Raw genomic sequence first — 25406 nt, forward strand, 5'->3', positions numbered from 1 at the left:
TAAATACCTCAGAGAACTCACATTCTGTCTGTGACACATGCTGATGACGTACACGAGACACCCCCACTTTGCAGAAAACAGACATGCTGTGGCAGATTGTCACAGAACTTACCAGTTTGATTGTTTGCACCACTTCCTGAATATGAGAGTTATTTATTTCTTTCTTCAACCTTTTTTTAAAAAAAGAAATGTATAAAAAAAATAGAATCCATCTGTTATCTTGATACAAAACGTGTTTATCAATACTGATAAAGTGCCATACAGCAAGATAGGATTGCTAGTGCCCACACAGAAAGACAGGTGTGGTATACTCCTTAGCATCCTCCTACATTACAAGCTTTCTCCAATTTTAGGAAAGGGCAAATAAACACCATTCAAATTTGACAGAGACATTAGTCAAACAATCGGATGTAAAATTCTATTTTTTTTCAATTTAACAGACAGCAAAATGACCTTACTATGAGCAGGACGCAGAAGAGGCAGTGTACCCTCTTTTCTATACCCTTAAACCTATGAAGCTGTTCAAACTGATTCATATCAAGCAGTACTTGAGTACACAAGCCTGGTAGCAGAATATTATTTTTATAACAAAATTATTGCAAAGGAAGGATGCAGCCATTATATGCCCAAATACAATCCCTTAATTGAGAGGGCTCCTGAAACTTACTGCAGATTCTACAGAGGCTTGGGAAGATCTGGTTTTGATTCTACAGGGGCAAAGTGCCCACTAAGGCATGAAGGTAGGCAGAAAGTATTTAGAAGCGCTCTTAGAATTCAACTGAACTGGCTGGAAGTTACTTTGCCAAGTAACCGAGCCATGTAACAGAGCCAAAGACACAGGGGCCATAGGGGAGGGTCATCTCCAAGGTACCATTTCTCCACCATAACGACCTTCCCCTGTATTTTTGTATTAGCTCCTAATCCCTGCAGAAGGGAGTATTTCTTTAGAAATGCTCTACGCCTCTCTGGCTATTTAGAAGTCCAGCAAGTGACATGGATCTTGCTGACTGCCATACACAAAAAGAATTAAGCCTAGGTAGAAAGCTCCAGAAGCCACTGTCAGCAGTGACTGCAGGAATGACACCATCATTGCAGCTAGGGAGCAGATGCTTGGCTTCACTGTGTATATGCCTGTGTACTGAAATGAAATGGCAAAAACAATGCTATGCCATGAGAGAGGGCAGGCCAGCAAACCTTTCCCGACCCCCTGTAGCTCTGCCACTACCTGTTTGGTTGCTTTAGAAAGTTTTCTTAATGGTGACAGAGACTGTGGAGTAGCGCTGTTCCCTGACTGAAAGAGTATAGCTAGCATTCCCCATAGGTAAAGACCAGTAACATCTTCCTTAGTACCTCTCCTGAGCAGCCTTGTCACTAGTATTCCGCATCATGGCTTGGATTCGGTCCACTCTCTTTGCCTCTAGCTTCTTCTTAATATCTTTAATATTACTGTGGAGAGAAAAGTGTGTTGTGAGAGACAGAACTGCTTACAAGGCCCACAGGCTGACAGAGCAGCATTAACCCACCACACATACTCTCTGAAGAGTGCCTACTGTATAGAAAAGCAAAGTTGAGTGATTGCAAGACAAAGTCATAAGTCTTAAAAATATTTTAAGCCCTGGAGTTTTTTGTTGTTGTTTTGTTTTTTTGAGTCAGAACACAAGCACAGGAGAAAACACATTATATAATTAGGTTGTATTGTATACCTACATTTGGATTCCTCTGGAGCAGCAGAACACTTACTGAAAGTACTTGAGGGAAAGGCTGTGGATGTGGTCTACCTAGATGTCAGTAAGGCTTTTGGCACTATTTCGAAAACTGTATTCAGTTTTGTGCTTCTCACTACAAGGACAGTCCGGTGCTGGAGCGTGTCCAAAGAGGGACAATGAAGCTGGTGAAGTGTCTAGAGAACAAGTCTTATGAGGAGTGGCTGAGTGGAATAATTTAGCCTAGAGAAAAGGAGGGTCGGGGAGACCTTATCACACTCTACAATTACCTTAAGGGAGGTTGTAGCGAGGTGGGCATTGGTCTCTTCTCCCAAGCAACAAGCGATGGGACAAGAGGAAATGGCCTGAAGTTGCGTGAAGGGAGGTTTAGACTGGATATTAGGAAAAAATGTCTTCGCTGAAAGGGTTGTGAAGCACTGGAACAAGCTGCCCAGAGAAGTAGCTGAGTCACCATCCCTAGAGGTTTTCAAAATACTTTTAGATGTGGTGCTTAGTGACATGGTTTAATGGTGCACTTGGCAGTGCTAGGTTAAAAGTTGGATTAGATGATCTTAGAGGTTTTTCCAACCTAAATGATTCAACCTTCTATGATTCTACTTAAACTGCTAAATTAAAAAAAGAGAGAAGGAGTGGAGCATCAACTATGGGATGTGATCCACAAAGCAGAGATGCTTAGAAGGCATTCGAGCAGTGAGTAAGATAGTTTAAAAGAAAAAAAAAAAATCAAACTACTAAGATCTTTGTCCCTGACTGAGGCATATGTGGCCATCAAAAATGCTACCTACAGGCTAGAGAAGGTGACAAGACAGCTGGAGAAAGGTGGTAGTATTAGATGTGAGAGGTTGCTGACAAACAATCAGTGCCTCCATCCTGGCCATCCAGGTACAAAATGATTACAGCAGGACAGCTGCTGAGGTGGACATGAGAATGGCCATCAGATTGTGGCCCATCCATCTGAAGTCCTGCCTCCAACAGTGGAAAGAAGATATGCTTAAGGTAAGCAAAAGAAAGAGAACAGCTGTAGGGTTGTTTTTCCCTTCTACACCTTACCAGTTTCCTGTCTATTCTCCAGTTTCTATGCATTTATCTCCCATGCACATCTCTCATACTTGGAGTTCAGCTCTACTTTTGGACTGCTTCTTGCCCTCAGAGGCAAGGAACTGCATTTATTTGCTGTGTGGAAGTACTCTCTGAGTACTTCACTGGGTGTTCCAAATTTCTTCTCTTATGAGAAACAGTGAGTAATCACTTCCCCGTTCTTCTTCTCCATACCATTCATGATTTTACACATTTGTCACATCCCCCTCAATCATCTGTTCTCCAAGCTGAGTCCTATTTAATTTATTTTTGTGCAGAAATTACTTCTTACTGTTGATTATCCTTGTCACTCCTTGCTCTTTCAAAGGTTTTTGTTTAAGATGGCGTACTGAAAAGGTGACTGCACTATGGAAATACATCTGGAGGTTATGCTGACTTTACTATCTGCTTCTCCCACACACCTCTCAATCTTTTTTCCATACAATTCCTAAAATTCTGTTTGCCACTGTGGCTACTGCAGAGCTGTGCACATGATTGCAGAGAAGTGCCCACAGCAGTTGAAGATCATCTTTCCTGAGTTACAATAGCTCACCCCTGTGTACAGTTGAGCTACGGTTGTTTTTTCTTTCTGTACACATTACTTTGTATCTATTCACAGTGAATTTATCTACCACCTTATTACCCATTGCTCAAGATCTCTGAATCTTTCTGGAGCTCCTCACAGCCAGCTGTAGATGTGACTATACTAAATGATATCCTATTGGCAGAAAACCATTACCTAGCTACTCAAACTGTTTTTCTTAGTCCTGTCTGAATATAATCATTAGCCGAGAGAAACGGAATCTTTCTTGATGGGAGGACACAAAAAGAGGAAGTTTTGTCTGACTTAGCAACTAAAGGTTGCGAGAGGATTTAATGGCAAAGAGGAATGAGCAAGGATTTTAGCTGCAGGAAAGTGTTACTGCAAGAACAAATGGATATATGTCTGGCTAGAAATTAGTGAATTGATTCTGCCAGCCTATTTAAGTAGTGGCCTAAACTCCACTCAGTCTGAGCTGGTCAGTCTATGGAAGGGATTATGTGATGTACTGACTACAGCAGACAGAGATGACATCCAGTGACTGGCACTGTTACTTCCTATCTTTCTGAATTAGTCAGTCAAGGCTACTTACTGCAGCTCAAACACTAATACCTATTTGGCTCCTCGTGGCAGGAACACCGTGCTGGAGGTCAGGAGACAAGAGCTGTCTTCCCAACACTGCCACTGTGTAACTGTGTGAGACCCTACATCACATTGCTGTGCCTCAATTTCTCACCAAAGAAATACTTCTCCCATACTCACTCACTCACTGTAGTACGTTGCTCTGAGATCTAACAGAAAATGCTACCCAAAATAAGAGCTGTGCATTATCACTTTGCTATTCAAGTACTAAGTTTACCTTTCTGATGACTCCTTCAGCGCCTTCAGCTCAGCTGTCTGCTTCTCTTTGGCTAACTCCGTTATCTTGGTAACTTGCTGTTTGAGGGATGAAAACAAGATCAAAAATAAACAAATGAAGATGAGACATAGTGAACCATCAATATCTAATTACCACCAGATTCAGCTTAATCCCTCCCTGTACTGAATTTCAAGGGCCAGCTAATCCAGGAGGTTCTGTGCAAACCCTTGCACCACGTCAGAGAGCTCAGACACGAACAAAGTCCACTAGCACATCAGACTGTGCTAGTGGACTGACTGCACCAAGGCTTCAGAAACACACTGTGAACCAGGTCACACACCTCCAGGTTGTCTTTGTGGACAGCCTCCTATCTTTCTGTGCTGGAGACAACAACTTGTGGGTAAATGGGAAATAGCATTGGAGCCTACCTTCTAAACAACAGAAGCTAACAAGAGGATGAGCCTCCTGTCCTGTGGAAACTCATGCCACAGTGTCAGTTCAATGAACCTTCTCTGCACTGCTGAGGCAGCTGGAAAGGAGAAAATCCATCTGCTGGGCTAAGTGTCGTGTAGAGAGAACTCAGTTTTTTATTTCATTTTTGTAGCCTTGATCACTAAATCTCACAACGTTTGACAGAGCTGGGAGACGGGGATGTTTTGTTCCTTTGGCATCTCTGTCTGGTGATAAGCATGATTTCTACACAATCTAGTTCTGAAGAAACAGTTTTTTTAGAAACTTTTTTTTCCCTTCAGGGTTGGTATAGGATAGCAAGTATTGCATACAGCTTTACAAGGCTCTTGTCAAGCCAAAGTGCACCAGGGAAATTTAAGACATGATGCAAATTCCTCAGCAAAATAACAATAGGAAAAGGCCTCTGATTCCTGGAGTCATCCGCCTTTCATTACAATGGGTAGGTAGCATATGCCATACTTATTATTACTGTCTGTGGACTGCAGTTTCTCTCTAGGCATTGTGTATCCTGCTAGTTTTTTCTCAAGGTGTTGGGCCCAAGAGGGTAGGAAACACTCGTGCACTGCGGGACCAACTGGCAACACCTTATGTAGGCACTTTGACTTCAACTAAGACAAACTGGAAGGCACTTTCCAAATTTCAAGAGGAATGAGATCCAGCTCTGCTGTCAGCGCTAAGGGGTGGTCCTCAGAGTACTGTCCCTTGCAAGGCCTTCCATTCATTAGCATGGATGTGTGCCAATGGAAAGCACTGGATGTATTATTGGGGCTGCTCTGTTCCCACGTGTCAGCTGTTCTGGTTTGCGTGACAGCAGTGGATGTGACTGCCCCTACAGCATTGTCTGTAATGCTCTGATGCTTGCCACTGGTGAACCTGCAGGGCTTCTGATGTGTCTGTCGCCCTACCTCTGATGGTCCTGCATTGAGCAGGCAGCTGTGGGAAGCATGGTACAACCTGATGTACCCATGCTCCTGTACAGTTGGCACTTGGCAACATATGAAGCTAATAAATGCTATGTTAACCCAAAGCTAAGCTATCAGAAGAGTCTGAGACAGAGCCTGATGTGCACCAAGGTAGTTGCTTCCCATATTTTTTTTTCAAATTGCAGGCCTTTAAAAATGTTTCTGCTGGATGTTGTAGCTTCTACCAAATAAGTATCACTGTCTACATTCTGTTAATTACGTTGTGTGGACCTAACAATTGCTATGAGGAGTGCTTTCTGCCCCGTGGCCACATTTCTGAGATTAGAGTTCAGTGAAGAACTTGTTTTTTCACATTGTCCTTGCAGGGGTTCTCCCAGGCTACATTTTCTGTTGACAGATGCAGTCCTTACCTCTGTGGCATGCTGCTCCTTCCTCCTTCGAATCCCATCATAGTGTTCTTCCCCCAGCTGCATGAGGTCCATCTCCAGCCTCTCTTTCAGTTCCAAAACTTGGCTATCAATGCTTTCTGCCATTACTACAGGATTTGCACATGCAGTACCAACATCACCTGTTGTCAGACTCCTGCAGAATAGATACAGCAGCTGTGCTGCTTCTAGAGATACTTAGATGCTCCTGACAGACCCACCCATCCATCCCTCAATAAAGACAGGGAGATGTGGGTGTTCACATCACTCCATGCTCCCCTCAGAGAAGGGGAGCACACTGCTCACCCGTGTTTATCTGAGGGGTCTCTCTGCTTTGGTTTTCTGTAGGGCTATCTGGCCTCTGGGTCAAGGAGACACTTTGCTGTATTTACCTCTTCTTCTGGGTTTTCCTGGAGTGTATTGCCCTTTTCTTGCCTCCGTGGTAGATAGGCTCTGAAAACAGGACAGAATATTTCTGCAGCAGCTCTTCCCTCCGTTTACTTCCTTTCCGTTCCAGTTCCTTTAGCTCCTTCTCCTGTTTCTTCAGCAGCTTCAGAAAGAGCTTCATCTGCTGCAGTTCTGCGAGGCTGGCTGTCTGAGGCTCTAAAATACAAAAATAGAGGCCGTTTTCTCTCACACACTATTTCTCACCCTGCTGTGATGTCTTTTGGGGTCAGACAGGTTTTTTCAGCACTGCCTTCATTCAGCTTTTCCTCTCTCTTTTAAGCTTTACATACAGCTCAGTTCCCCATCTGGTGGATGCCTGGCATGGGGACAGCCAGAAGAATTGCTGCCTTTTGGTATTCTGGCCAGAAGAACACAATAGTGGTAACGTGCCATTAGGTCTATCTCAGGACTTGGATCCTTTTTCACAATTCTAAGCATCCCAAGCACAGCCCAGCTGTTAAGCTAGCTGGCAGTTCTAATTGGAAGTGAAAAGCTTTGCTACTTAATTACTTTTTTTTTCTTTTCTTTTCTTTTCTTTTTTTTTTTTTTTTTTCCCCAAAGCCAAGCTACAATGACAGGAGCTTTCATTCCCTCCAGTTCTAACAGCTGGCATTCCCTCAGTTGTGAGGTATGAGTGAAAGGCCTTTTTAGGTAGGTGGAAATACGAGGAGGGAAGGTGCCTGTGAACTGTTGGAGAACTTTTTTATCTGACAGTAGCAAGTCACTAAGATGTGGTTATCTGTGGCAGAAAAGCCACAAGGAGTTATCTTCTCAGGGGAAGTAACTGTTTTTTGGCATGGAATGTGCAAAAATTAACAGAACTCACGGGCGTGTCTGCAGCACAATGCTGCACAGGATCAACTACTTATAAAAGGCTTGCGTTGAGGAAACTCAAGCGTACAGCTTAAATGCAAGTCTCTTGGTCAACAAGTCTAGACTTTCAAACCAGAGCCCACTACACTTCCATATTATGTGATGCCTCTTGCCAGAGAACATATTTAATGTAATCATAGTTCTGTCTCGTGGAGCATTTTTGTTTATGAATAACTTAAAAACAAACGACCAACCAAGCAACCAAAAAAACAACCAAAACCAAAAACCAACCAAAAAAAAAACAAACTTGCTGCATATAGCAGTTATTTGACAACATGTCCTGAGGGCAACAGGTTTACTCTTGTGCCTTCAGTTCAATTTTGTAGCGTGATTAGGCACACTGGTTATTCATGTTTTGTATCAATTTGTACCACTGAGACCAAAAAACAAACAAACAAACAAAACAACAGCTGAACAATACCTTGTTACATGTCTGGTTTAGTCAAGGTAATGGACCTATCAAATCTGGCCAGAGCAGAACTTGTGTGATAGCTCTAAGCCTCCTACCTTGCTATGAAGTTGAAGTGCAGCAGTGTTACTGCAGCCTGTGGCCTCAGAAGGCTAATGCGTGAGCAGTCCAAAGCTCTTCTCACTAATCTGTGTTTACAGCAGTGGCTGAGTGGGCATAAGGCATGGACCATGGCAACTCCCAAGCCTCTTTTCTCCTTGAGACCTGCTGGGAACTCAGTCCCAGCCTGAGAGCAGCTGATGAACTGGGTAAATGGTGCTGTAGGCACCAGGGGTTCTGAGCCCAAAGGATTCAAGTAGTTTGTCCTTTATGCTGGCTACATACAGCAGGGCTGGATCAGGCCTTTATTAATTTGCAAACAGGTTTTAATTCTATCCCAGTTGGACATTGGGTAGCAAGGGAATGCAAGATGACTGGCAAGGCCTCAGCCCATAGGAACAGCATAAAGGGAGTTACCTGTAATCTGTGTCACTTCTATCACATTTTCATCCTTGGCCAAAGCCACTGCTCCTGAAATCACAAGAGGTTCCTGTTTACGTTTATATCTTGAACCTTTGGGTTGAAAAAGGACAGTGGAGGGCTCATCAAGAACATAAGCCACACAAAGGTTGCTGGTGTGAATAGAAAAGAATTAATTAAGCTGCTGAGATGCTGAAGTGCTTGGGAATATTGTTAACAGGCACAGCAGAAAAGGAACGGGATTCTTGGCTTTGATGGAGAAAAAAGGGCATTAGGTCTGTAATAATTGAATATTGCTAGCGATGATTTGGAATGTGTTAACTTGCTTTGATGAGTTGAGGAGGATATTTGAGACTATAATGAAATTCGAGAAAACAGATTGTTTCAATGCCAACATATTTGAAAGGACACTAACTACATTAATACAGCTAATATGGAAGAAACACTGTCAATTACTACACAATAGATCAGAACAGAACGAGTTAATCTAAGTGCATGGTAGAGAACATGCTCTTACCTAACTTGAAATTACTCTATCAATCAGTCTGGATATTAAAGCATATTAAAGGAATGTTCCTTCTGGCACTTTCACCAATACATCTTTAATGTTTGTAGGTTTGTTTTGCAAGGCCAAGAAGGTGCCAGTATGAGAGCAACAAACAATGTGAGATCTTTCTCTGCTACTCCTTATTTGAACATAGTAATAAATGCTTTTTATAGTAGTAATAAATGAAAGAGACTTTGTCTCCTGACTTCTGGTCAGGCAAATCCATATTTTTTTTTTAACTAATGGCTGAGCAAAGTTATATGGCTTTTGCTCTCATTATGTTAATAGGTCCCCATTTGGTCAAAACACAGGACTGTGCTCCATTCACAGTCTTGCAGAACGCCAGATGTGGGATCTGCTTACCCTGAACTTGTAGTGAATCTTATAAATGAGTCTCCTGTTCATCTGAGCTGATGAATAAAATTACCAGTTTTTACAGTTCCCCAAGTATTACATAACAGAATACTGGTTTAAGTGCAGTTACAAAAGGTAGAGTTTTCAGAGAGATCTGAACATACTTAAAATGTCAGAAGTCAGAGTGATTTATAGAAAAAGATTATTGAACAACAGAGAGGTGAAGAGCAGTAAGGTGTTAAGTGATATAATCAAGCCAGATCTTACAACCTTTCTCTCACAAATGTCCAGAAATCTCATGTCTTTGCTCAAAATTAAAGTCCAACCTCCAATTTCACACTTGGGATGAAAAGCTACATCTCTGCCACAGACCACTTCTTCCTTGATTCCCTCCTAAGGTAGTTACCTCCCAGGAAACAGTGATACTAGCCCAACAAGTTAGCCCTGCCTTGAAGAGAAAATACATTCATGCCAGTTGAGCCTTCAGATTGATTCCTAGTATTCTTAGTGGATATCTGGGATTACTTTTCTGTTGTGGAGTAGAAGCAGTATACATGTCACACCCTTTCCTGCCACAACACTCAAGGCTTACCTCTTCCTTTTGCCATTAATGACAAGCACCAGAACTTAAATTGGTGACTTGGCTTGAGAGGTTCAGATCCTGTTACCAAGGATCTTCGCCTTCCAGCACACTTTCCAGCCATGTGAGTATACAGACTTTTCCATCTGTAAAATCCTCCCACATCCACTGCTTTACCTGCAGGTCCATTTGCAAAAGGGGTGCTGAATTTCCCAGTGGGGTCCGGTATCCCATTACTTTCAGCAGATGGGAAGTTCCTCTGTGTGTCAAGCCTCTAAAACAAAAATAAGAGGTAAATCAAAGCACAGCAGATGGAAACTGAGACCATCAGATTAGCAAACAAACGTTGTAGCAAAGACACACAAAGTTGCCATATGCATTCTGCCTTGCTGGACTCAGGAAATCTGACTGTGTTCCACACCACCGAGATTCCTTCTTCACTGGCAGGGGTGTTAACCTAAGAGAACTAAGATAAGGGAAACTGTAGCAATGTATGAAATAGTCTCTGAAGCTTCTCCCACTGCTGTTAGTCTCTGACACTTTCCACTTCTGTACTGACAGCAGTTCTCTGCCTGCCTCTGGCTAGAAACAACAAATAAACCCATCCTGGACAGCCTTGATAGTTGGTTAGTGGGAATCCTATTGGCAATCCCCTCTATTTCAGGCTGAATTCACGCAATATATTTTAGACAATGACAGAACTTGGGAAAACTTACCTCCACTGAGCCATCTTTTAGCTTAACTGACTTATCTTGCAGACTGAAGAACTTAATTGGGTTGGAGAGAGCAATAGTCAGATCTAGAAACAAAAAGGATTGCTTGGATTATAAAAATAACTCACAGTACTCCAATTTTTCTTCCCCTTTCTGGCCTAAATTGGGAAATTGTGGAGAAGGGATATTTTGTGTTTTCTACTTGTAACAAGTTTCTCCCTGACAGCACAAAGGGAGGGGACTGTCTTCACCTCAGTCCTATTCTACCATGATGATTCACAACTGATGTTTACAGACAGGAGCTGAGAAGAGTGTATTGCTCCCCAGAGTTCCAAAGCCCAGTTAAGACTGCCAGCTTGCACACCTCCCTGCTCCAACCCTAGTTCAATCCTGTATAAAACTGATATTTTTTATGAATCTGTGTTAAAACCATCAATTTCACTTGATTTCTCCCATGAATAATGTTCCTGTATATGAACACAGAGGAGAGAGCAAACACAAGATGCCTGCAGTTGAAACCAAGGTATTCACAAGAACCTGTGTGGCTGATGCCATCAAAATTCTGCATGGCTTTGTTCATGATTGTGGAAAGGTTTTCCTGTTAATACCTCCAGGGGTTGTTTTTCTCATTTATTTCTCTCTCTCAATCTCTGTTTGACTATTCCCTTTTTAAAGAAAGATCTCTGTATTCTAGTACCAGCAAGAACCTCCTTTCTCTCTATACAGGGAATACCTTCTCTCCTGTGCTTCCCATGCAACCCTTTCTGTAAAACCCTATTGCTGCCAGTCCCTCACAGTCACCTCTGCACTTGGAAACTGCTCCATGCCACTGTGCAAATGTAGTAAAGAGGCCCACCGACTGCAAGCCAGAGAAACAGAGTTGCATCTACATTGCACGTCGGGTATGTGCACTGTGGTCTGCACAGGGAACAGGTCACAATAAAAGTGCAAGTGGCCACCTCTCTTCAGCTAAAAGCAAGGGTGTGACAGGATGATGGTATGTGCTCAAGTCCCACTCTGACAAGGAATTAAGGGTGCAGTGGGAAAGCACCTCCACAGCTGGAAAAATGCTTCTAGATTTGAGAGCAGAAGACCACACACACACTCTAACTCATACTACCTGCCCAAGCGTCAGGAACATAATCCTTTACTTCCAGGTACACAAATAGAGAAGGCATAGTCAGTGGCATGTTGCTTTCACTGCGGAGACAAACATGGTGATAGCCTGAAAACAGAAAGCAGAAGAGGTAAGCTGACAATATCTCTCTGTCTTCTCATCTGTGTACTCCAACAGTATGACAGACTCTGTCTACAGGAGGGCATTGTGAATATATTAAGGCATTAAACCAAGGCTTCAATAGGATGAATTGAGGGCTCCACTGCCTACAGGTATATTCTACACCAGAAATTAATTAATAAAATTAGCAGATGTCCGTATTTTTTTCAGCGGCTTCAAATGGATAGGTCTCAAGGTTACAAAAGTTGAAGGGATTTCCACAAAATTTACCTGAGTGCACCGCAATAATGGGAATGACACGATGACCAATGAACTTTCCTCCTTCTTCATAAGCCACAATTTTTAGAGATGCCAGCTCAGGCATCATGATCTAAGGAAAAAAAAAAAAAAAAAAAAAAAACACAGAGTAAGACAACTATGTTCTGATCTCTGGTAGTATATTGGCTTCACTAGATGGAATTTTACTCTCTTCTCCTTCCAACAAAACAACTCCATCTCTCCAGGAAAGTCATTGTCTATTTTCATCTAGTAATTTAAGGCTGCAGTTTGTCACAGATATAACTGAATTTACAAAAACTCCACAAAACACAGGCATCTCAGAGGAGAGACTTAAGGAGGCCAGGCTGCCTAAAGAAAGAACTGTGCAATAAATCCACTGAACTAGCATTTCCACAAAGCAATTCACCAGAGAAGGAAATGAACTTGGAAGGATAATTTAGCAAGCTTGGTAACTTTGCCATAAGAGTTGCTTCATCAGCCTCCCCCATTTCCTTCTGCCATAAAATGAACTAAAAATTATTCTGTCAAAACTGTAGCTTGAAAAGTGTTTTCTGAAATGAGGATAATATTTATCTACCACATCCCAAGTAGGCTGAAAATATCTGCTATTTCACAGTGTGCTTGACAGAGATTAATTGTGTAACATGTATTTTGCCTTCGTAACTTACAGCAGAAAGGCCAGACATTACTATCGCCTTTGACTTAACCTCCCCCCATGCCCTATAGCTGAACTAGTGACCACTGAATTCTTGAAGACAAACAAGGCAGCTTTCTGTAATCTGGCACAGCTGAAAACCTGCTGCTCGTCCCATTACTTGTCCTGTACGTCTGCTTCTCATTCACAGTTTAACCACAGACGTTCAGTTCCTTTCTGCTCCCTCATCCTTAAAGTCTTCAAAGCTGATTAGTGAATTCAGTCTAAAGTGTGTCACAAAAAGGAGATTCTTGATGCCTGTTATTGTCACAAATGTTCCCAACTCCCCTTATCCATACCTGGAAATCTTCATGGGGAGTTGTTTTGGACAACATTGTTTGGGTATTATCTGAGGGTGGAACACGTAATAATTCCTTGATGTGTCTAAAGCCATGACTGAGATCTCCAGAAGGGAGTCCCTTCTGTTGTCACTGACCTCTCAAAGCAGTGCTTGTGACCAACAGGATCTGTAAAGATTCTCCGTGTAAATGACTATAAAATGATACTACCTTTTCAAAAACAAAAGGCTCTTCTTTCCATACAGGGTTAATGGAATTGGCAGTGGAGGTCAGTTTGGTTCTGTATTTGCGTTTTGTGTCCCTTGGCAACCCAAACAGCTCTACTTCCACATATGTCTTCACGCTGCGGTCTGAGAGGAACTGACCAGAAAGTATCTAGAAAGAAGCAGAAACATAATTAGCAACTGTTGGAAAGAATAAGACAAAAGAACCCACCCATATTTCTACCCTTTAAGGCCCCCTCCAGCCCCAAGCATCTTTTCTGCTGCAGCTTCCAATCCACATTAGGCTTTTCTTTTACCTTTTCTTCACCCATGTTTCTTCCTCCAACCTCCTCCCTCCCCATCATCACAGCCTTGCCTTCTTTGTGTGGCAGATGCTAATTTTCCATTTTCATGTGATTATGATTAATTTGATATAGTGAAAAGACTGGGAGTTGCCATGGTAACACTCTCCCACAGGACTCTCTGGGTTCATTTGCCACTAAGAACCCCACTGGGTAATAAATAGAGGGGACATACATGCCAGTTATACACGTGGTGACAGCAAATGGCTGTCAGGGGAGGAATAGCACCATGGTTTGTACTTGCCGTGACAGACAGGGTACTTGCCACCACCACGTCAATGCGGTCCACAGAGAAAGGGTCAAATTGCTTGTCTGGACGCCGCATGAATTCATGCTTGAGCAGATAGCCACACTGGCCATTGAATTCAAACAGAGCCATGTTCTGCTGCATGGGGACATCTGAGATACAAACAGAAGAGAACAATGAGAAAAATTTCTGTGGGACCTCATCAGATGTCTTGCGTAGTACGCATGAGCGGAAAGATGCTGTACTTTTATAGCTTGTGCTAGCCAAGGGCTCACAAAGTCCTTTCAAAAACTAATTAAGCCTCTCAGCACCCTACAGGGGAAAATATTACAGCAGCTGTTATAAGAAAGGTAAAGTGGTTTGCTTATGATTGCACCATAAATCATGGGTAGAACTAAATTAAAACCCACTCTAAAAAGTACCCACTATTTTGGGTGTGAAGTAAATGGTTGTCTCTACTCCTTCCTCCTGTCATTTTGAGCCTCTTCTCAGTCTATCTCCTCTGCTACTTACTATCTTGTGGACAGTGTCTTGTGGCTTCTTCATCTGTCTTCAGTATGATACCCTCTTCATAACCAATCTATCACTCTCCCTTTTTAAGAAAATTCTTTTTTTCTCCTACTGATCCTATGAACTAGTCTCTTACACTCTTTATATATGAGATAGTGAAGAAGAAAGAGCAGTAAAGAACACCATTATCTGGAGGCTTTTCTATGTCTCTTTCTTATGCTGGTTGTACAGCAAGGAGTGGTCTTTCTTTCCTGCCCAGGTCAGCATACTGGAAATAATAGGACAGACAGTCCAGTCCTGTAGCCAGATGGAGCTACGCCTGCTGCCTTGTAAAAGAGGAGGCAGCTTAGGGGAGGCAGGACCTTCTGGTGCATCCATACAAATTATTTACTCTGACATCATGTTACAGAACAGCCAGAGATGGTACCCAGATACTGGATGACAGCAAGCCTGTGTATGTGTGCATGCACAAATATGTAGGACAGGCATCAGAGGCACTGCATGCCAGGTTTGTGCCAGGTCTAGAAAAGTGCTTTTGGTCTGTGGGAGACTCAGTCAAAGAGCAATACTTTGGGAACAAAGCACACCGAGTAAATGCATTCAGGGAAACAGCAGTCATAGGAAATAGCAGTGAAGGAAGAGACAATGAACATGAGCACACAGCCTCACCCACAAAGAAGCTGGAGGACAATGTGACACTCACCCATGGTCTGGAAGTTCAGTGCCACCATCTGACAGCCAACATTCCAGAACATCTGGGGCATGTAATTAGAGGAGTCCATCCGGGTGCCTTTGGGGTAAATCCGGCTCATCTGTCGCTTATTGTATCTACATTTGCTCTATTGGAAACAAGTCTGGAGCACTCCTTGTGTACCCTGGGGCTAGCTCATGTATTCAGATTAAAGAGTTGTTTAAGCTCTTCTACGAATGCTCAGAGCCTTCTAAAAAGAGAGGCCCACATGACAACAGGCTCCTTTCCCACATCCCTTTCTGTTAAAAGCAAACAGCTGACAGTCTTGGCTTTTACTACAGCAGGATACAAAAATCTGTCAAGAATCTCTGAACAGCCCCCCAGCCCGCCCTGGAAGCTACTACATCTCTAGCACCTGCACTCTTCGTACCTCTGATGAAGAGCTTACCAGGTCCTGAAACCAGAAGCCATTTGGACATACCTTAGCCTTAACTCAAGCTTCATAATTAGCTCCCATACTCCATATGACCAACTACCATGGGCAAACATTGCCAAAAGGATACTCTACAAACTGCATAGGGAACTTGGTTAGCAGATCATAAGCTTTCAATTCTGTGAAGGAAGAGATGACGTAACTCCGGTTCTTCTCTAGAAACAGGAAATAAAAAAGTGTTTAGACAAAGGATGCACCCAGCTCCCCATTCTGTGTGTGGGGACCAATGAGCTCAAGAAGCACTCAACCTGTTTATTACCACTTTCTACCAGCTACTGGTTTCTATCAAGGCAATTTACCTTTCTCTGGTCCAGATACGGTGTCTGTTTAGAGGAACCTATTGTATATAAAGAAATTGCATGCATTTTCAGCATTTCAGATATTTCTCTGTCACCAGCCAAGGTCCTAATCACCACCAAAGAGGAAGGCCAGTTTCATACATTAAGAAAAGCTGGGCTGAACCCTGCCCTCAGAAACAGCAAAGCAAGATCACATAGATGTCATTAGCCTTAAGCTGCTGCTTTTCATTTTCATTGATGTAACTGAGAGCAGTATCTGACATATCGTTGTCTTTTCCTTATCAATTACTTACTACAAGGAGAAGGACAGAAGGAGAGTGTTTGTATTGTACATATGTTGTGGGAGAGAGAACACAGCAGAAAATAGGTTCAAGCAAGTCACAAAAGCAAGTGGAGAACAGCAGCATTTGAAAACAGTATTCTCCTGGTCAAATGGAAATACTCAGGATCCTGAAAGGACTGAGTATGACTTACGGGCAGAGACTTCAAAGGAGTCAAATTTGATAGGCTGTATGTAATTAACTAGGCTGGACATTTCCTCATACGCTGTCACTTCCAAACCAGCAGTGCCCTAGGCAGAAAAAAAATAGAAAAAACACACAAGAGAAGACAGATTAAACCTTTTCCAGAGGTGAAACAAAACACACCTGGGCTTCACATGCAAAGAGCTCCAATGGCTGCCCTGACCAAAACACACCAGGTTCTTTGGCTTCCTGATCTAACAATTACATTGTGGGCAGCACTGAATTTCTGGACACACTGAATTTCTGGGTAGCTTGGCAAAAACTGAAACCGAGACATACAGAAAGGTATAAGTACATAAGAAGTCTAGGACCTCTGGGACAAACCTGGGACATTTTTTGCCTCTTCTGAGTGATACTAGGGAGAGGGAAATGGGAAATAGATCTTTTCTATTCAAGACATTTCTGATCTGTTTCTTCCCTCTTCTGTAGCAGCACTTCATGTTTCTGTAACAACTTTTATCAGACTAAGGCTGAGCCTCTCTAAACACCCTGAAGACAGATATTTATCACCAAATCATGCAGAATATCAGAGTCAGAAAATTATACCTCTTCTGCTATGTCCTCTATGCTATACTTGTCATAGGACAGGTTCACCTGTCATAGGACAGGTTTGCATTCTGGAATTAATCTCCATTCAGAATGGTGAGCCTCCCCTCTCCCCTCCCCCCCCCCCCCACAAAAAAAAAAAAAAAAAAAAAACCAAACAAAAAAAAAAAAAAAAAAAAAGGAAGAGAGACAGTAGTGACAGTACCTCATCTGACTGCATCTTTTTAATTTCCTCTTCATCCAGGTTTCCCAGCTGTTCATCCTCTTCCTCTGGTTCCTCTTCAGCCACATCGCCTGCCCAGACTAAGCACACACAGCCCACATCAGTAGTACTTAGCCAGTGTGGGACTGAATGTCTGAATGTCTGATTTCTAGCTACTCTATAGGAGCGCTCATCTTATCTTCATACAACTTCATGAGCTCCTGCCATGACAGGGACTGTAAAATTCACTGTTCTACCATAGGTAAAACTCTCTACCTGAGTCCAAGAGATGACAGCCTTGAGACTGTAGGAGGTGGAGATGAGATGGGAGGAGAGTAGGGGCTGAATGTTCTGTAGACCTTCAAGAACCTCAATGTGAGGACCAGCAAGGAGAGGTACTATGCTGGACCTCATTCTCACCAGCAAGGAGGGACTGGTGGGGAAGGGGAAGCTCAAGAGCAGCCTTGGCTGCAGTGACCATGAAATGGTGGAGCTCAAGATCCTTTGGGTAGCAAGGAGGGCACACAGCAAGCTCACTAGCCTGGATTTCAGGAGAACAGACTTTGGTCTCTTCAGTGATCTGTTTGGTGGAGTACCATGGGATAAAGCCCTGGAGGGAAGAGGGGCTAGAAAAGCTGGTTAATATTCAAGGATCGCCTCCTCTAAGCTTCGGAGCTATGCATCCCAACAAAGAGGAAGTCAGGCCTAAATGCCAGGAGGCCTGCATGGATGAACAAGGCTCCTGACTAAATTCAAACATAAAAAGGAAGCCTACAGAGGACAGAAAGAGTTTCACCTGATCTAGTGTGTGGCATCCCTGCCCATGGCAGGGGGGTTGGAGGTAAATGATCCCTTCCAACCCAAACTGTTCTATGATTCCATTATTCTATGATCTATGCCATGGTGAATTTGTAGTTATCAGAGAATTACTGGTGCTAAGAAGTTGTGCACCCTTCCACAAAAACACCATGTTCAATTGTGTATCAATTAATTACCAACCCATGCAGCCATATGCTTCAGAGTAGGCAGAATTGACTGACAGTCAGTGAATTAAATTGGTTGTCTCTTTTATGTTGGAATGAAGTGTCTGAAAATATTCTGAAGATTTAACATATCTTCCAAGCTTATACTTTATGAGATACCTGAATGAATGACTGGTATCGGCTTGCCTCAAGCTAGTATTGGGTGATTTAGAAGGTCTCCAGCAGGCCAGACTTGCTTATCTAGCTATAGTAGTCCCATTTTCCCCTTCAGACATACCAGTATCTTCAGCATCCATATGGGCTGGCTGCTCAATGATTTCTGGTTCCACATTCCTCCCTTTCTTCAAAGAATTCTGCCTCTTCCCAGATACAGATTGTTTCTTTTTGTTTTTAATCAAGATTTTCCCTAAGAGATCCTTAGGACTTGGCAGGGGAACTCCTGGCTTCAGCTGCAACAGAGAAACTTCATACTGAACTTTCATCTCAAAGATAGAACTTGAAACACTCAGCCCTCCTGTCCCTCCCAGTGCCATTCCTCTGGCCATTTACTGGTGCATGGAAATATCTCTCACCCACTGTATAGTTTAATTTTTCCATCTGCTGGCTCATCCCACTATATCTATGCAGATTTTTCCTAAGACTTCACTTTCCTGATGTCAGTTTCACACCAGCATTTTGTACCTTTCAGTCCTTTCAAGTTCTGCTGCTTGTGCATGCTGTTTCCAGCTACCCATCCTGCACCACAGCTAAAAAACCATCTACATGTCCTGGAGGCATCCATACACCTCTGGCTTTCACATGCCACCTACTTCTCTCATTATCCCAGAGCCTCAGTCCTAGATCAGCACTCACACCATATTTAAACTCTCTGCCTAAGGCAGATTTGAAAAAAAATCCTAAAGTAGGTAGGTTTGTGTGTGTCATACAAGGATGTGTGACTCAGACTGTGCTTCTAGACCTACACTCCCTGTCCAGATAGCAACAGGTCTATTAATAATTTAGCTAATAGAATCACCCTTATCTGGTTCTTCCCCACACACTTCCCATTGCCTGGACAAAGACATGAGTCTGAACAGGGGGCAACTGCCAATTTGCTCACTGCTTCCTTTCAGCTCTTCTTCTGATCTCAGTGCTAAAGGCAGATGCTTGGACTAGATGTTTTAGCTCCCCTCTCCCCTGTTTAACAAAAAGGAATTGCCTCATCCTTTGCAGAACACAGGCACTGCCCATTATTTGTAAATCACTATCCATTCACAAAGCAGCTGAAGTAGCGGTGTACATAAGGATCACTGAAAACACCACCTTCTCTACAACAGTACATGCTTGCACAAGTTGTTGACTAGGGTCAAGCAGAGCAGGAACTTTATTCAGCTATTCTAAGCATAAAGTTATGCATGTCACTGACCTGCCCATCTATGCCCACAAGAGGATATTTCCAGGGTGTAAACAGGGATTTAGAAGCATAGGTAGGAAGAGCCTGAAATGCTACTAAGCCCTTGTTCCTGTTTCTTTCCAAAGAAAGTGCTGGTAGACAGATCTGAAACTGTACCATGTACGAAAATACACTAACTCATCTTGGTACAACCCGTATAGCTTGATAACCTAGAACTCAGTTTCCAGAGTAATTCAGGTGACAGAGCATTAAGAACAGAATCAGGCAAATGCTTAGAAAAACCTCTATGACTGTGAGGTCTTCCCTCCTCTTTCTGTGTTGTTCTCCACTATGAACCAAGCTCATTTACCTGCTGCACGCTATATTTGTCTCTGTCCTTTTATCTGTTTCGGCATTTCCTAGCACCAGGAGTGACCACTTTTTCAGAAAGACCTCTCCGCTAATCCAAGTTCTTTAACCTGCTTCCCCAACTTCCACTTACTGGGTATTTGTCCAGTGGCTCTGTCAGCAGCATGTCTCCAAATATGGTTCGGCAGTACTCAGCCATCTTTGCCTGCTGCTTGGGCCTAGTATACAAAGAGAGAAAACAGGAGTGAACAGGAGAACAGATGCCCAAATCCAGAGCCTAGAATGAGCAACCATCTTGAGATCCATAAAACTCTACCCAGAAAACCATCCCTTGCCTTTTCACAAACAGTTACACATATCCTGAAATCTCTTCCCAGGCTTCTCATTTTTTTCATACTCTGCCACACCAAGTTAAAAGGTTAGACACGTGGTTGCTCTCACTCTGCAGCTTATGGCTCACCTTTTGGCTCTGACCCCCTTTCAATTGACGCAAAAATCTCTAACAGTGTTTCATGTCAGCTCAGGCACTCACTTGAAACCAAGCAGCCCTTGCCTGTTCTGCTCTGGACAACAGAGAACACAATTCTCCCACATCTGGTCCCCAGTCACCAGACACTCACGAGTCCACGTGGTTCTCAAAGGACAGGATGACAGGGTAGAGAGATGTTTTAAAAGCGCTTTCTGCAATGGCCTCGATTGCATCCTAAAGGAGAGAAAATGGCCACAGAGATGAGATCAGCAATCATTAATAGCAGATGTATTTCCCCACTCAACTAATCCCCAAGTTTCAGATCTCCACACTCATCCTTGTCTCTTTAATGTAACTAAACGTCTCTGGCAAGAAAGTTAGAGATGTCTTCTTTTTCATAGCTGTCCAGATTTCCAGCTCCAAAGGATACAACCTTAAAGCCCTGTAATTCTCATTCACACAGCTGAAGTCAATAGTTCGCATAAATGTGAAATTGAAGACCTAAAACTCAGTTGTTTTTTTCCTTACATGGCTTAATATATCCAGAAATGACAGAATATCTAGTGAGAGAGGCAAGTCACTGCCAGATGCGCTTTCAATTGGTAGAGAAAGGTGTACACAGCACCAGATTAAACTGCCTCAAACCTAATTTACGCTTACCTCTGAACCTGTCCAATTTTCTATCATTTTACCTGCTCATAAAATTCTTCTGTCTAGCAGCAGAGAAAACTGGAATGTTCAGTCACCAGCAGCGCTGACATTTCAAATGCAAATACCATGGAAACGTTCCCAGCATTAATGATGAAAAAATAATCATATTTCCCCCAAGTCCCTGTTAAGCTGCCACAAACTTTCTACTATTTTCTTCCCTGGTGCTGCTAATTGACATGGTAAAGAAACATCATTTGTTCCTTTGCAGTTACCTCCTAGCTTTTATTCTGGTGTGTTTGTGCACTAACTTCACACAGTCCATAGCATACTGCACTACAACACATGGGCTGCAAATTAAACAAGGCCAGGTTTAACACCATGACCTCAACCTGGGCAACCTCCTTCCTCCTTAAAAAAAATATCCCCAAACAATTAAGCAGTCCCCTATTCCCCCCCAAATCCTGGTTCAGCAGTGATTTTAGCACTGAGGGGTGCTACCCCCAGCAGCTCCTCCGTGGACCACTTGGAATCTGTCCAAGAAACCTCCGAGATTTAGAGGAGGAGAAACTACAAAAGCAGCTAGTAAAAGGCTGCAGGCAATGGCAGAAAATGGATGGCGGTGTGGAGGGAAACATCTACACATTATGTAAAACTAAAACCTGGGCACATGTTGAGTTAACAGGTTATAATTTCCTTGAGGTACAGTCACACGTTTTAGCAGAACTCTGCAATTACAGCAGCTACAGCTGTCATTATTTCTCCTATCTGTAGTGAACTGCTGTGCAAAATGCAGCAGTGCTATTACAGGATTTGGGAATTTACTGATACTGAATAAGAAAATACCTCTGATCATTACAAAGGTTGTGGCGTTCCCCCTCCTCCCCCCCAAATATTTTAGTTCTAGTGAAGTGTGGGAACTGGAGGAAGATAGGGAATAGGAATAAAGATAAAATAAGAGTGTCTCTGCCTTTTGGCAGCTGCTCTGTAAATTACAGCAGAAAAAAATAAGTGTGGTGCATTGATTTTTAACTGGTGCATTGATGTTTCTAACTTCTGTGGTTAAATGCCCTAAATTTTCAAGGGAGAAGTAGGCTTTGGACCGTACTTCTGAATCCTGGCAGCTAAATCCTCAGGGAAGATGTCTGCCCAGCATGCTAGAGAGCAGTTGCTCCCCTGAACACATTCCACACAGTCGTGTAATTAGGAAGTCATTAGAACCTATTCCTCCAAAGCACCACCATTTGAGACTGTAAAACACACAAACCTGCTGTAGAACAGTTAGAAAATGAACTCATTTTAAACATTTGTTTTCTAAAAGACAGCTTGATTGTTTCTCCAACTTGCATCCATCCATAAAATCCACCATCCTCACACAACTTTCTGTCCATACACCCATCTTGCTACACAACTGCATGTATGCAGGCACACCTATTCAACTGTCTCTCCATCACTTCTACTTGACTCCCCGCATTTCAGTCATTCTTTCATCTTCATCCAGCTAACTACTTCTCTGGTGGCCCTCCAACCCCAAAAATGTACACAAACTCCAACCTATTGTGTATTTGCTCATCTTTCATTCTGTCTACACATTCATTCACTTTACCATCAGTCTTTCCCTCTCAAACACTTTTGCCCTCAGCCCATGCAGTTGACTGTTATGTCTGTCAGATAGCCTTCTTGAGCCGAGATCAGTTTAAAACCAAGCAGGACTAAAAGTGCGGAGAAAATTCTTTCTGTACCTTGAAAAGGATCTCAGTTGTCATGGTGAACCCATGAGTGATGATTGGCTCCTCATCCGGGGGACGGCCCTTCCAGCAATCCAGCTCTACACAGCGGCAGCCAGCCAGCAGTGTCTGGCGATACATTTCAGGGGACGAGATACCAGAAAACTGACCAGCTGGAGGAGAGCACAAGCAGGGAGGCTCTTTAGCTATTCACATGGGACACTTTCTGCACAAACTAGAGCAAAAGAACTCTGCTGTCTTTGAGCAGGTGTGCATGGCAGAATGACAAGATGTTTTAGGTAACATTTCTTCTTCTTACACAGCATTTAAGTGTCAAGCCCCTTACTGTGATTTACAGCCCTCAGTCCTCCAAACTTCAGGGCAGATGCACCTGCCTGATTGATTGTCAGGATCATTCATCCATCCCTGGTGATGGTACATACCTGCTGGAGCTGAGGCAGATTCTGGAACTGCCCATACCTGTTAAATATGTGTTGTGTGATGAATTGATGAAGTAGTGTGAGAGTGGCTGCGTCATGTCCTGGTACAGCACCAATTTATCCAGCGCTATCACGTTGTTCTCAGGGCCACAGAGAAACCACACCATCCCCTCTGGAGACAACTGCCCTACATAGAGAACAAAGATGTTAATGGCACTGAAACAAAATGGTTCTGCCACCTCCTTCCCAGTGCACTGCAACACAGTGGTTTGTGAGAATCAGGCTGGTTGTTCCCCTGGGAAAACCGGGATAGCAGAAGGTGTGAGAATCTCTACTATTTTCATGCTACCTTGACAGCAGGACATGACATAAAAACAAGACCTACAGGCCGAGCAAGGCTCACCTCTTTGGATGTTAATCCCACTGGGCTCATATTTTTCTATCAGGCTCTGCACCTGCTCAGGTTTTGCTGGTGGGAAAAGGATGTCATTGAGGCGAGAGTCTCGCTGCTTCTTGTTGATAAACTTTGCCAAGTGTTCCTTGGTCATGTAGGGTTTTGCTTTTAAATGGCTAAGGGGAAAGAAATATAGGGGAGCAGAGGTAAGGCATGTGTACTACTCAGAAAACTTCACAAGAGACCAGTCCTTGCTCAGGTTAGCAATGGGCACCCAGTTCTCTGGGCCCAATGTTCTGTCTACATTCCTTCCTGTAAAAGATGCTTCCCTCTTTGGCCATTTTTCTTCCTCTATATTCTTCTTCCTAACTAATGCGCTGCTGATAAGAGGTTGTATAAGGGGAGAACAAAGCATTTGAGCCTCTGACTCGAACTCTAAAGGTACCTGAATTTCAGAACACATTGAATACTTGCCCTATGAAATTAAGTCTGTTTAAGAACTCACAGGTTTAGCTACTTGAAAATAATTCACTGGCTACTGGCAAAGCTCTCTGGTTCTAATGCTGTACATGGTCTTGTCTAAGGCTAGCCTCAAGCAGTATCACATTAGCACGATCTAGTGTTGACCTGGAATCATCCCTTCTGATAGTGAGTATTTAGAGCCCAGGCAGCACAGTGATGCCTGATCCCTTTCATCAAGGTTGTCAGTGGAAGAGTTAAGTGCACTGGCGCTGTTTTGTGACATGGGCACCTGCCTTTATAGGCAGGCTTGAGAGCAGCCAAATAATAAATGTAGCAACCCCTCTCCCCACCTTTTTGCCTATCTTTTGCCACAAGAGATCAAGTCCTTGTGTGGGGCTTGAGGGAGACTTACTGTGAGGTAAATATCTCATCAATCTCAGGCCGTGGACACAGGTTCATGAGGAAAGTTTTATACACAGTCTCAGGGAAGTCCTCTGGATTGATGGCATCATTCTGAGAATGAAAGAAAGGCATATCAGTACCATTCACCCATGATGGTTTTCACCTCTGTTAACACTCAACACCCCCAGTCCAGCACTCAATTGTGAAAAGGCAAATAAGCAACTGGAACATCTAGCAAGGTGTTTAGGAAAGAGGAGATGAAGTGGAGAAGCATTATAATGGCCTACTTCAGAACAGACAGCTATTTAAACTGTTCCTTGGTGCCTCTCATGTGATGATATAAAGCTAGTGCGTGGTGAACTGGCAGGAACTGTTAGAGTTCCAGATTGTACTCCGCAGGTTGATAGAAGTGCTAAGAGTAACCATGAGACCTGTTGCTTCAAAGAGCAGTGAAACAGGCAGAAGAGAATGTGCTGTTTCTTGTGCCACATAATGCATGTGACAGAGCTGCAAGTGCTATTGCTTTACAAACAGTAAGAATTGATCTTAGCAGGCCTGCAGTTAAGGCAAGGGAGCTAGCAAAAGGACAGGGTTTCAAAGCAATTCAAGAGCATCTGGGTGAGTGATGTTTTTAAAGCCAAGGGAATCAGAGTCAGGGTAAGTCAGAAAGATTATTCTCAATCTAGAGAGATCTTTGGGTATCTACTAAGACCCTTACCTTGCCTTTTGGAAGATGACAAGCACTTAATGCTGCTTCCACCCTTTTCCTGTCTGCAGGAAACATCTGAAAAATACTAAGCAGACAGGGAAAAAAGAAACCATCACCACAGTGTAACAGGAGTCAAGTCAGAAAGCCTGGGTTTGGGTGGCTAGGAGCTGCAACCAGAGTGCAAGATATTCAAAATGCACAACAAAGGAGACCAACAATAAGACTGTAAACATGAACCGGAGAAGGAAGGCAGTGTTTATCCAAGAGTACCTGATGGACCAGATCTTATAAGCCTATAGAGGATTTTCTGACCGCTGCCTTAATATAGAAGTTCTATATTTTTGCACACGGATCTAGAAGAGCCCTGTCACTAAGCTGCGCCA

The 25406-nt window shown here is 43.1% G+C and overlaps 1 protein-coding gene and 1 long non-coding RNA gene across 6 annotated transcripts in view; one reads left to right on the top strand and one right to left on the bottom strand.

Moving 5' to 3' along the window:
• The window catches only part of PLCB2 (phospholipase C beta 2), a 51412-nt gene that overhangs the window by 4813 nt on the left and 21193 nt on the right, over positions 1 to 25406 (bottom strand). The window contains exons 7-30 of one of the 4 annotated variants that reach the window (XM_035327683.1): positions 25033 to 25108; positions 24325 to 24425; positions 23460 to 23626; positions 23097 to 23243; positions 22632 to 22789; positions 20393 to 20475; positions 19906 to 19990; positions 18309 to 18480; positions 17052 to 17149; positions 16251 to 16347; positions 15548 to 15632; positions 14997 to 15121; positions 13781 to 13935; positions 13182 to 13346; positions 11970 to 12069; positions 11583 to 11687; positions 10466 to 10548; positions 9927 to 10023; positions 8266 to 8361; positions 6413 to 6623; positions 6006 to 6177; positions 4202 to 4278; positions 1351 to 1446; positions 113 to 170 (exon numbers count right to left, since the gene is read on the bottom strand). In XM_035327683.1, the coding sequence (XP_035183574.1) occupies positions 113 to 170; positions 1351 to 1446; positions 4202 to 4278; positions 6006 to 6177; positions 6413 to 6623; positions 8266 to 8361; positions 9927 to 10023; positions 10466 to 10548; positions 11583 to 11687; positions 11970 to 12069; positions 13182 to 13346; positions 13781 to 13935; positions 14997 to 15121; positions 15548 to 15632; positions 16251 to 16347; positions 17052 to 17149; positions 18309 to 18480; positions 19906 to 19990; positions 20393 to 20475; positions 22632 to 22789; positions 23097 to 23243; positions 23460 to 23626; positions 24325 to 24425; positions 25033 to 25108 (2809 nt within the window). Of the gene's footprint in view, positions 1 to 112; positions 171 to 1350; positions 1447 to 4201; positions 4279 to 6005; positions 6178 to 6412; positions 6624 to 8265; positions 8362 to 9926; positions 10024 to 10465; positions 10549 to 11582; positions 11688 to 11969; positions 12070 to 13181; positions 13347 to 13780; positions 13936 to 14996; positions 15122 to 15547; positions 15633 to 16250; positions 16348 to 16865; positions 16954 to 17005; positions 17150 to 18308; positions 18481 to 19905; positions 19991 to 20392; positions 20476 to 22631; positions 22790 to 23096; positions 23244 to 23459; positions 23627 to 24324; positions 24426 to 25032; positions 25109 to 25406 lie in introns of those variants that run through there. The other 3 variants (XM_035327684.1, XM_035327685.1, XM_035327686.1) reach the window with 3 other exon arrangements.
• The window catches only part of LOC118167849, a 37300-nt gene that overhangs the window by 3554 nt on the left and 8340 nt on the right, over positions 1 to 25406 (top strand). The window lies entirely within an intron of this gene.

Source organism: Oxyura jamaicensis, chromosome 5 (assembly GCF_011077185.1).
Source record: "Oxyura jamaicensis isolate SHBP4307 breed ruddy duck chromosome 5, BPBGC_Ojam_1.0, whole genome shotgun sequence".
Taxonomy (NCBI): domain Eukaryota; kingdom Metazoa; phylum Chordata; class Aves; order Anseriformes; family Anatidae; genus Oxyura; species Oxyura jamaicensis.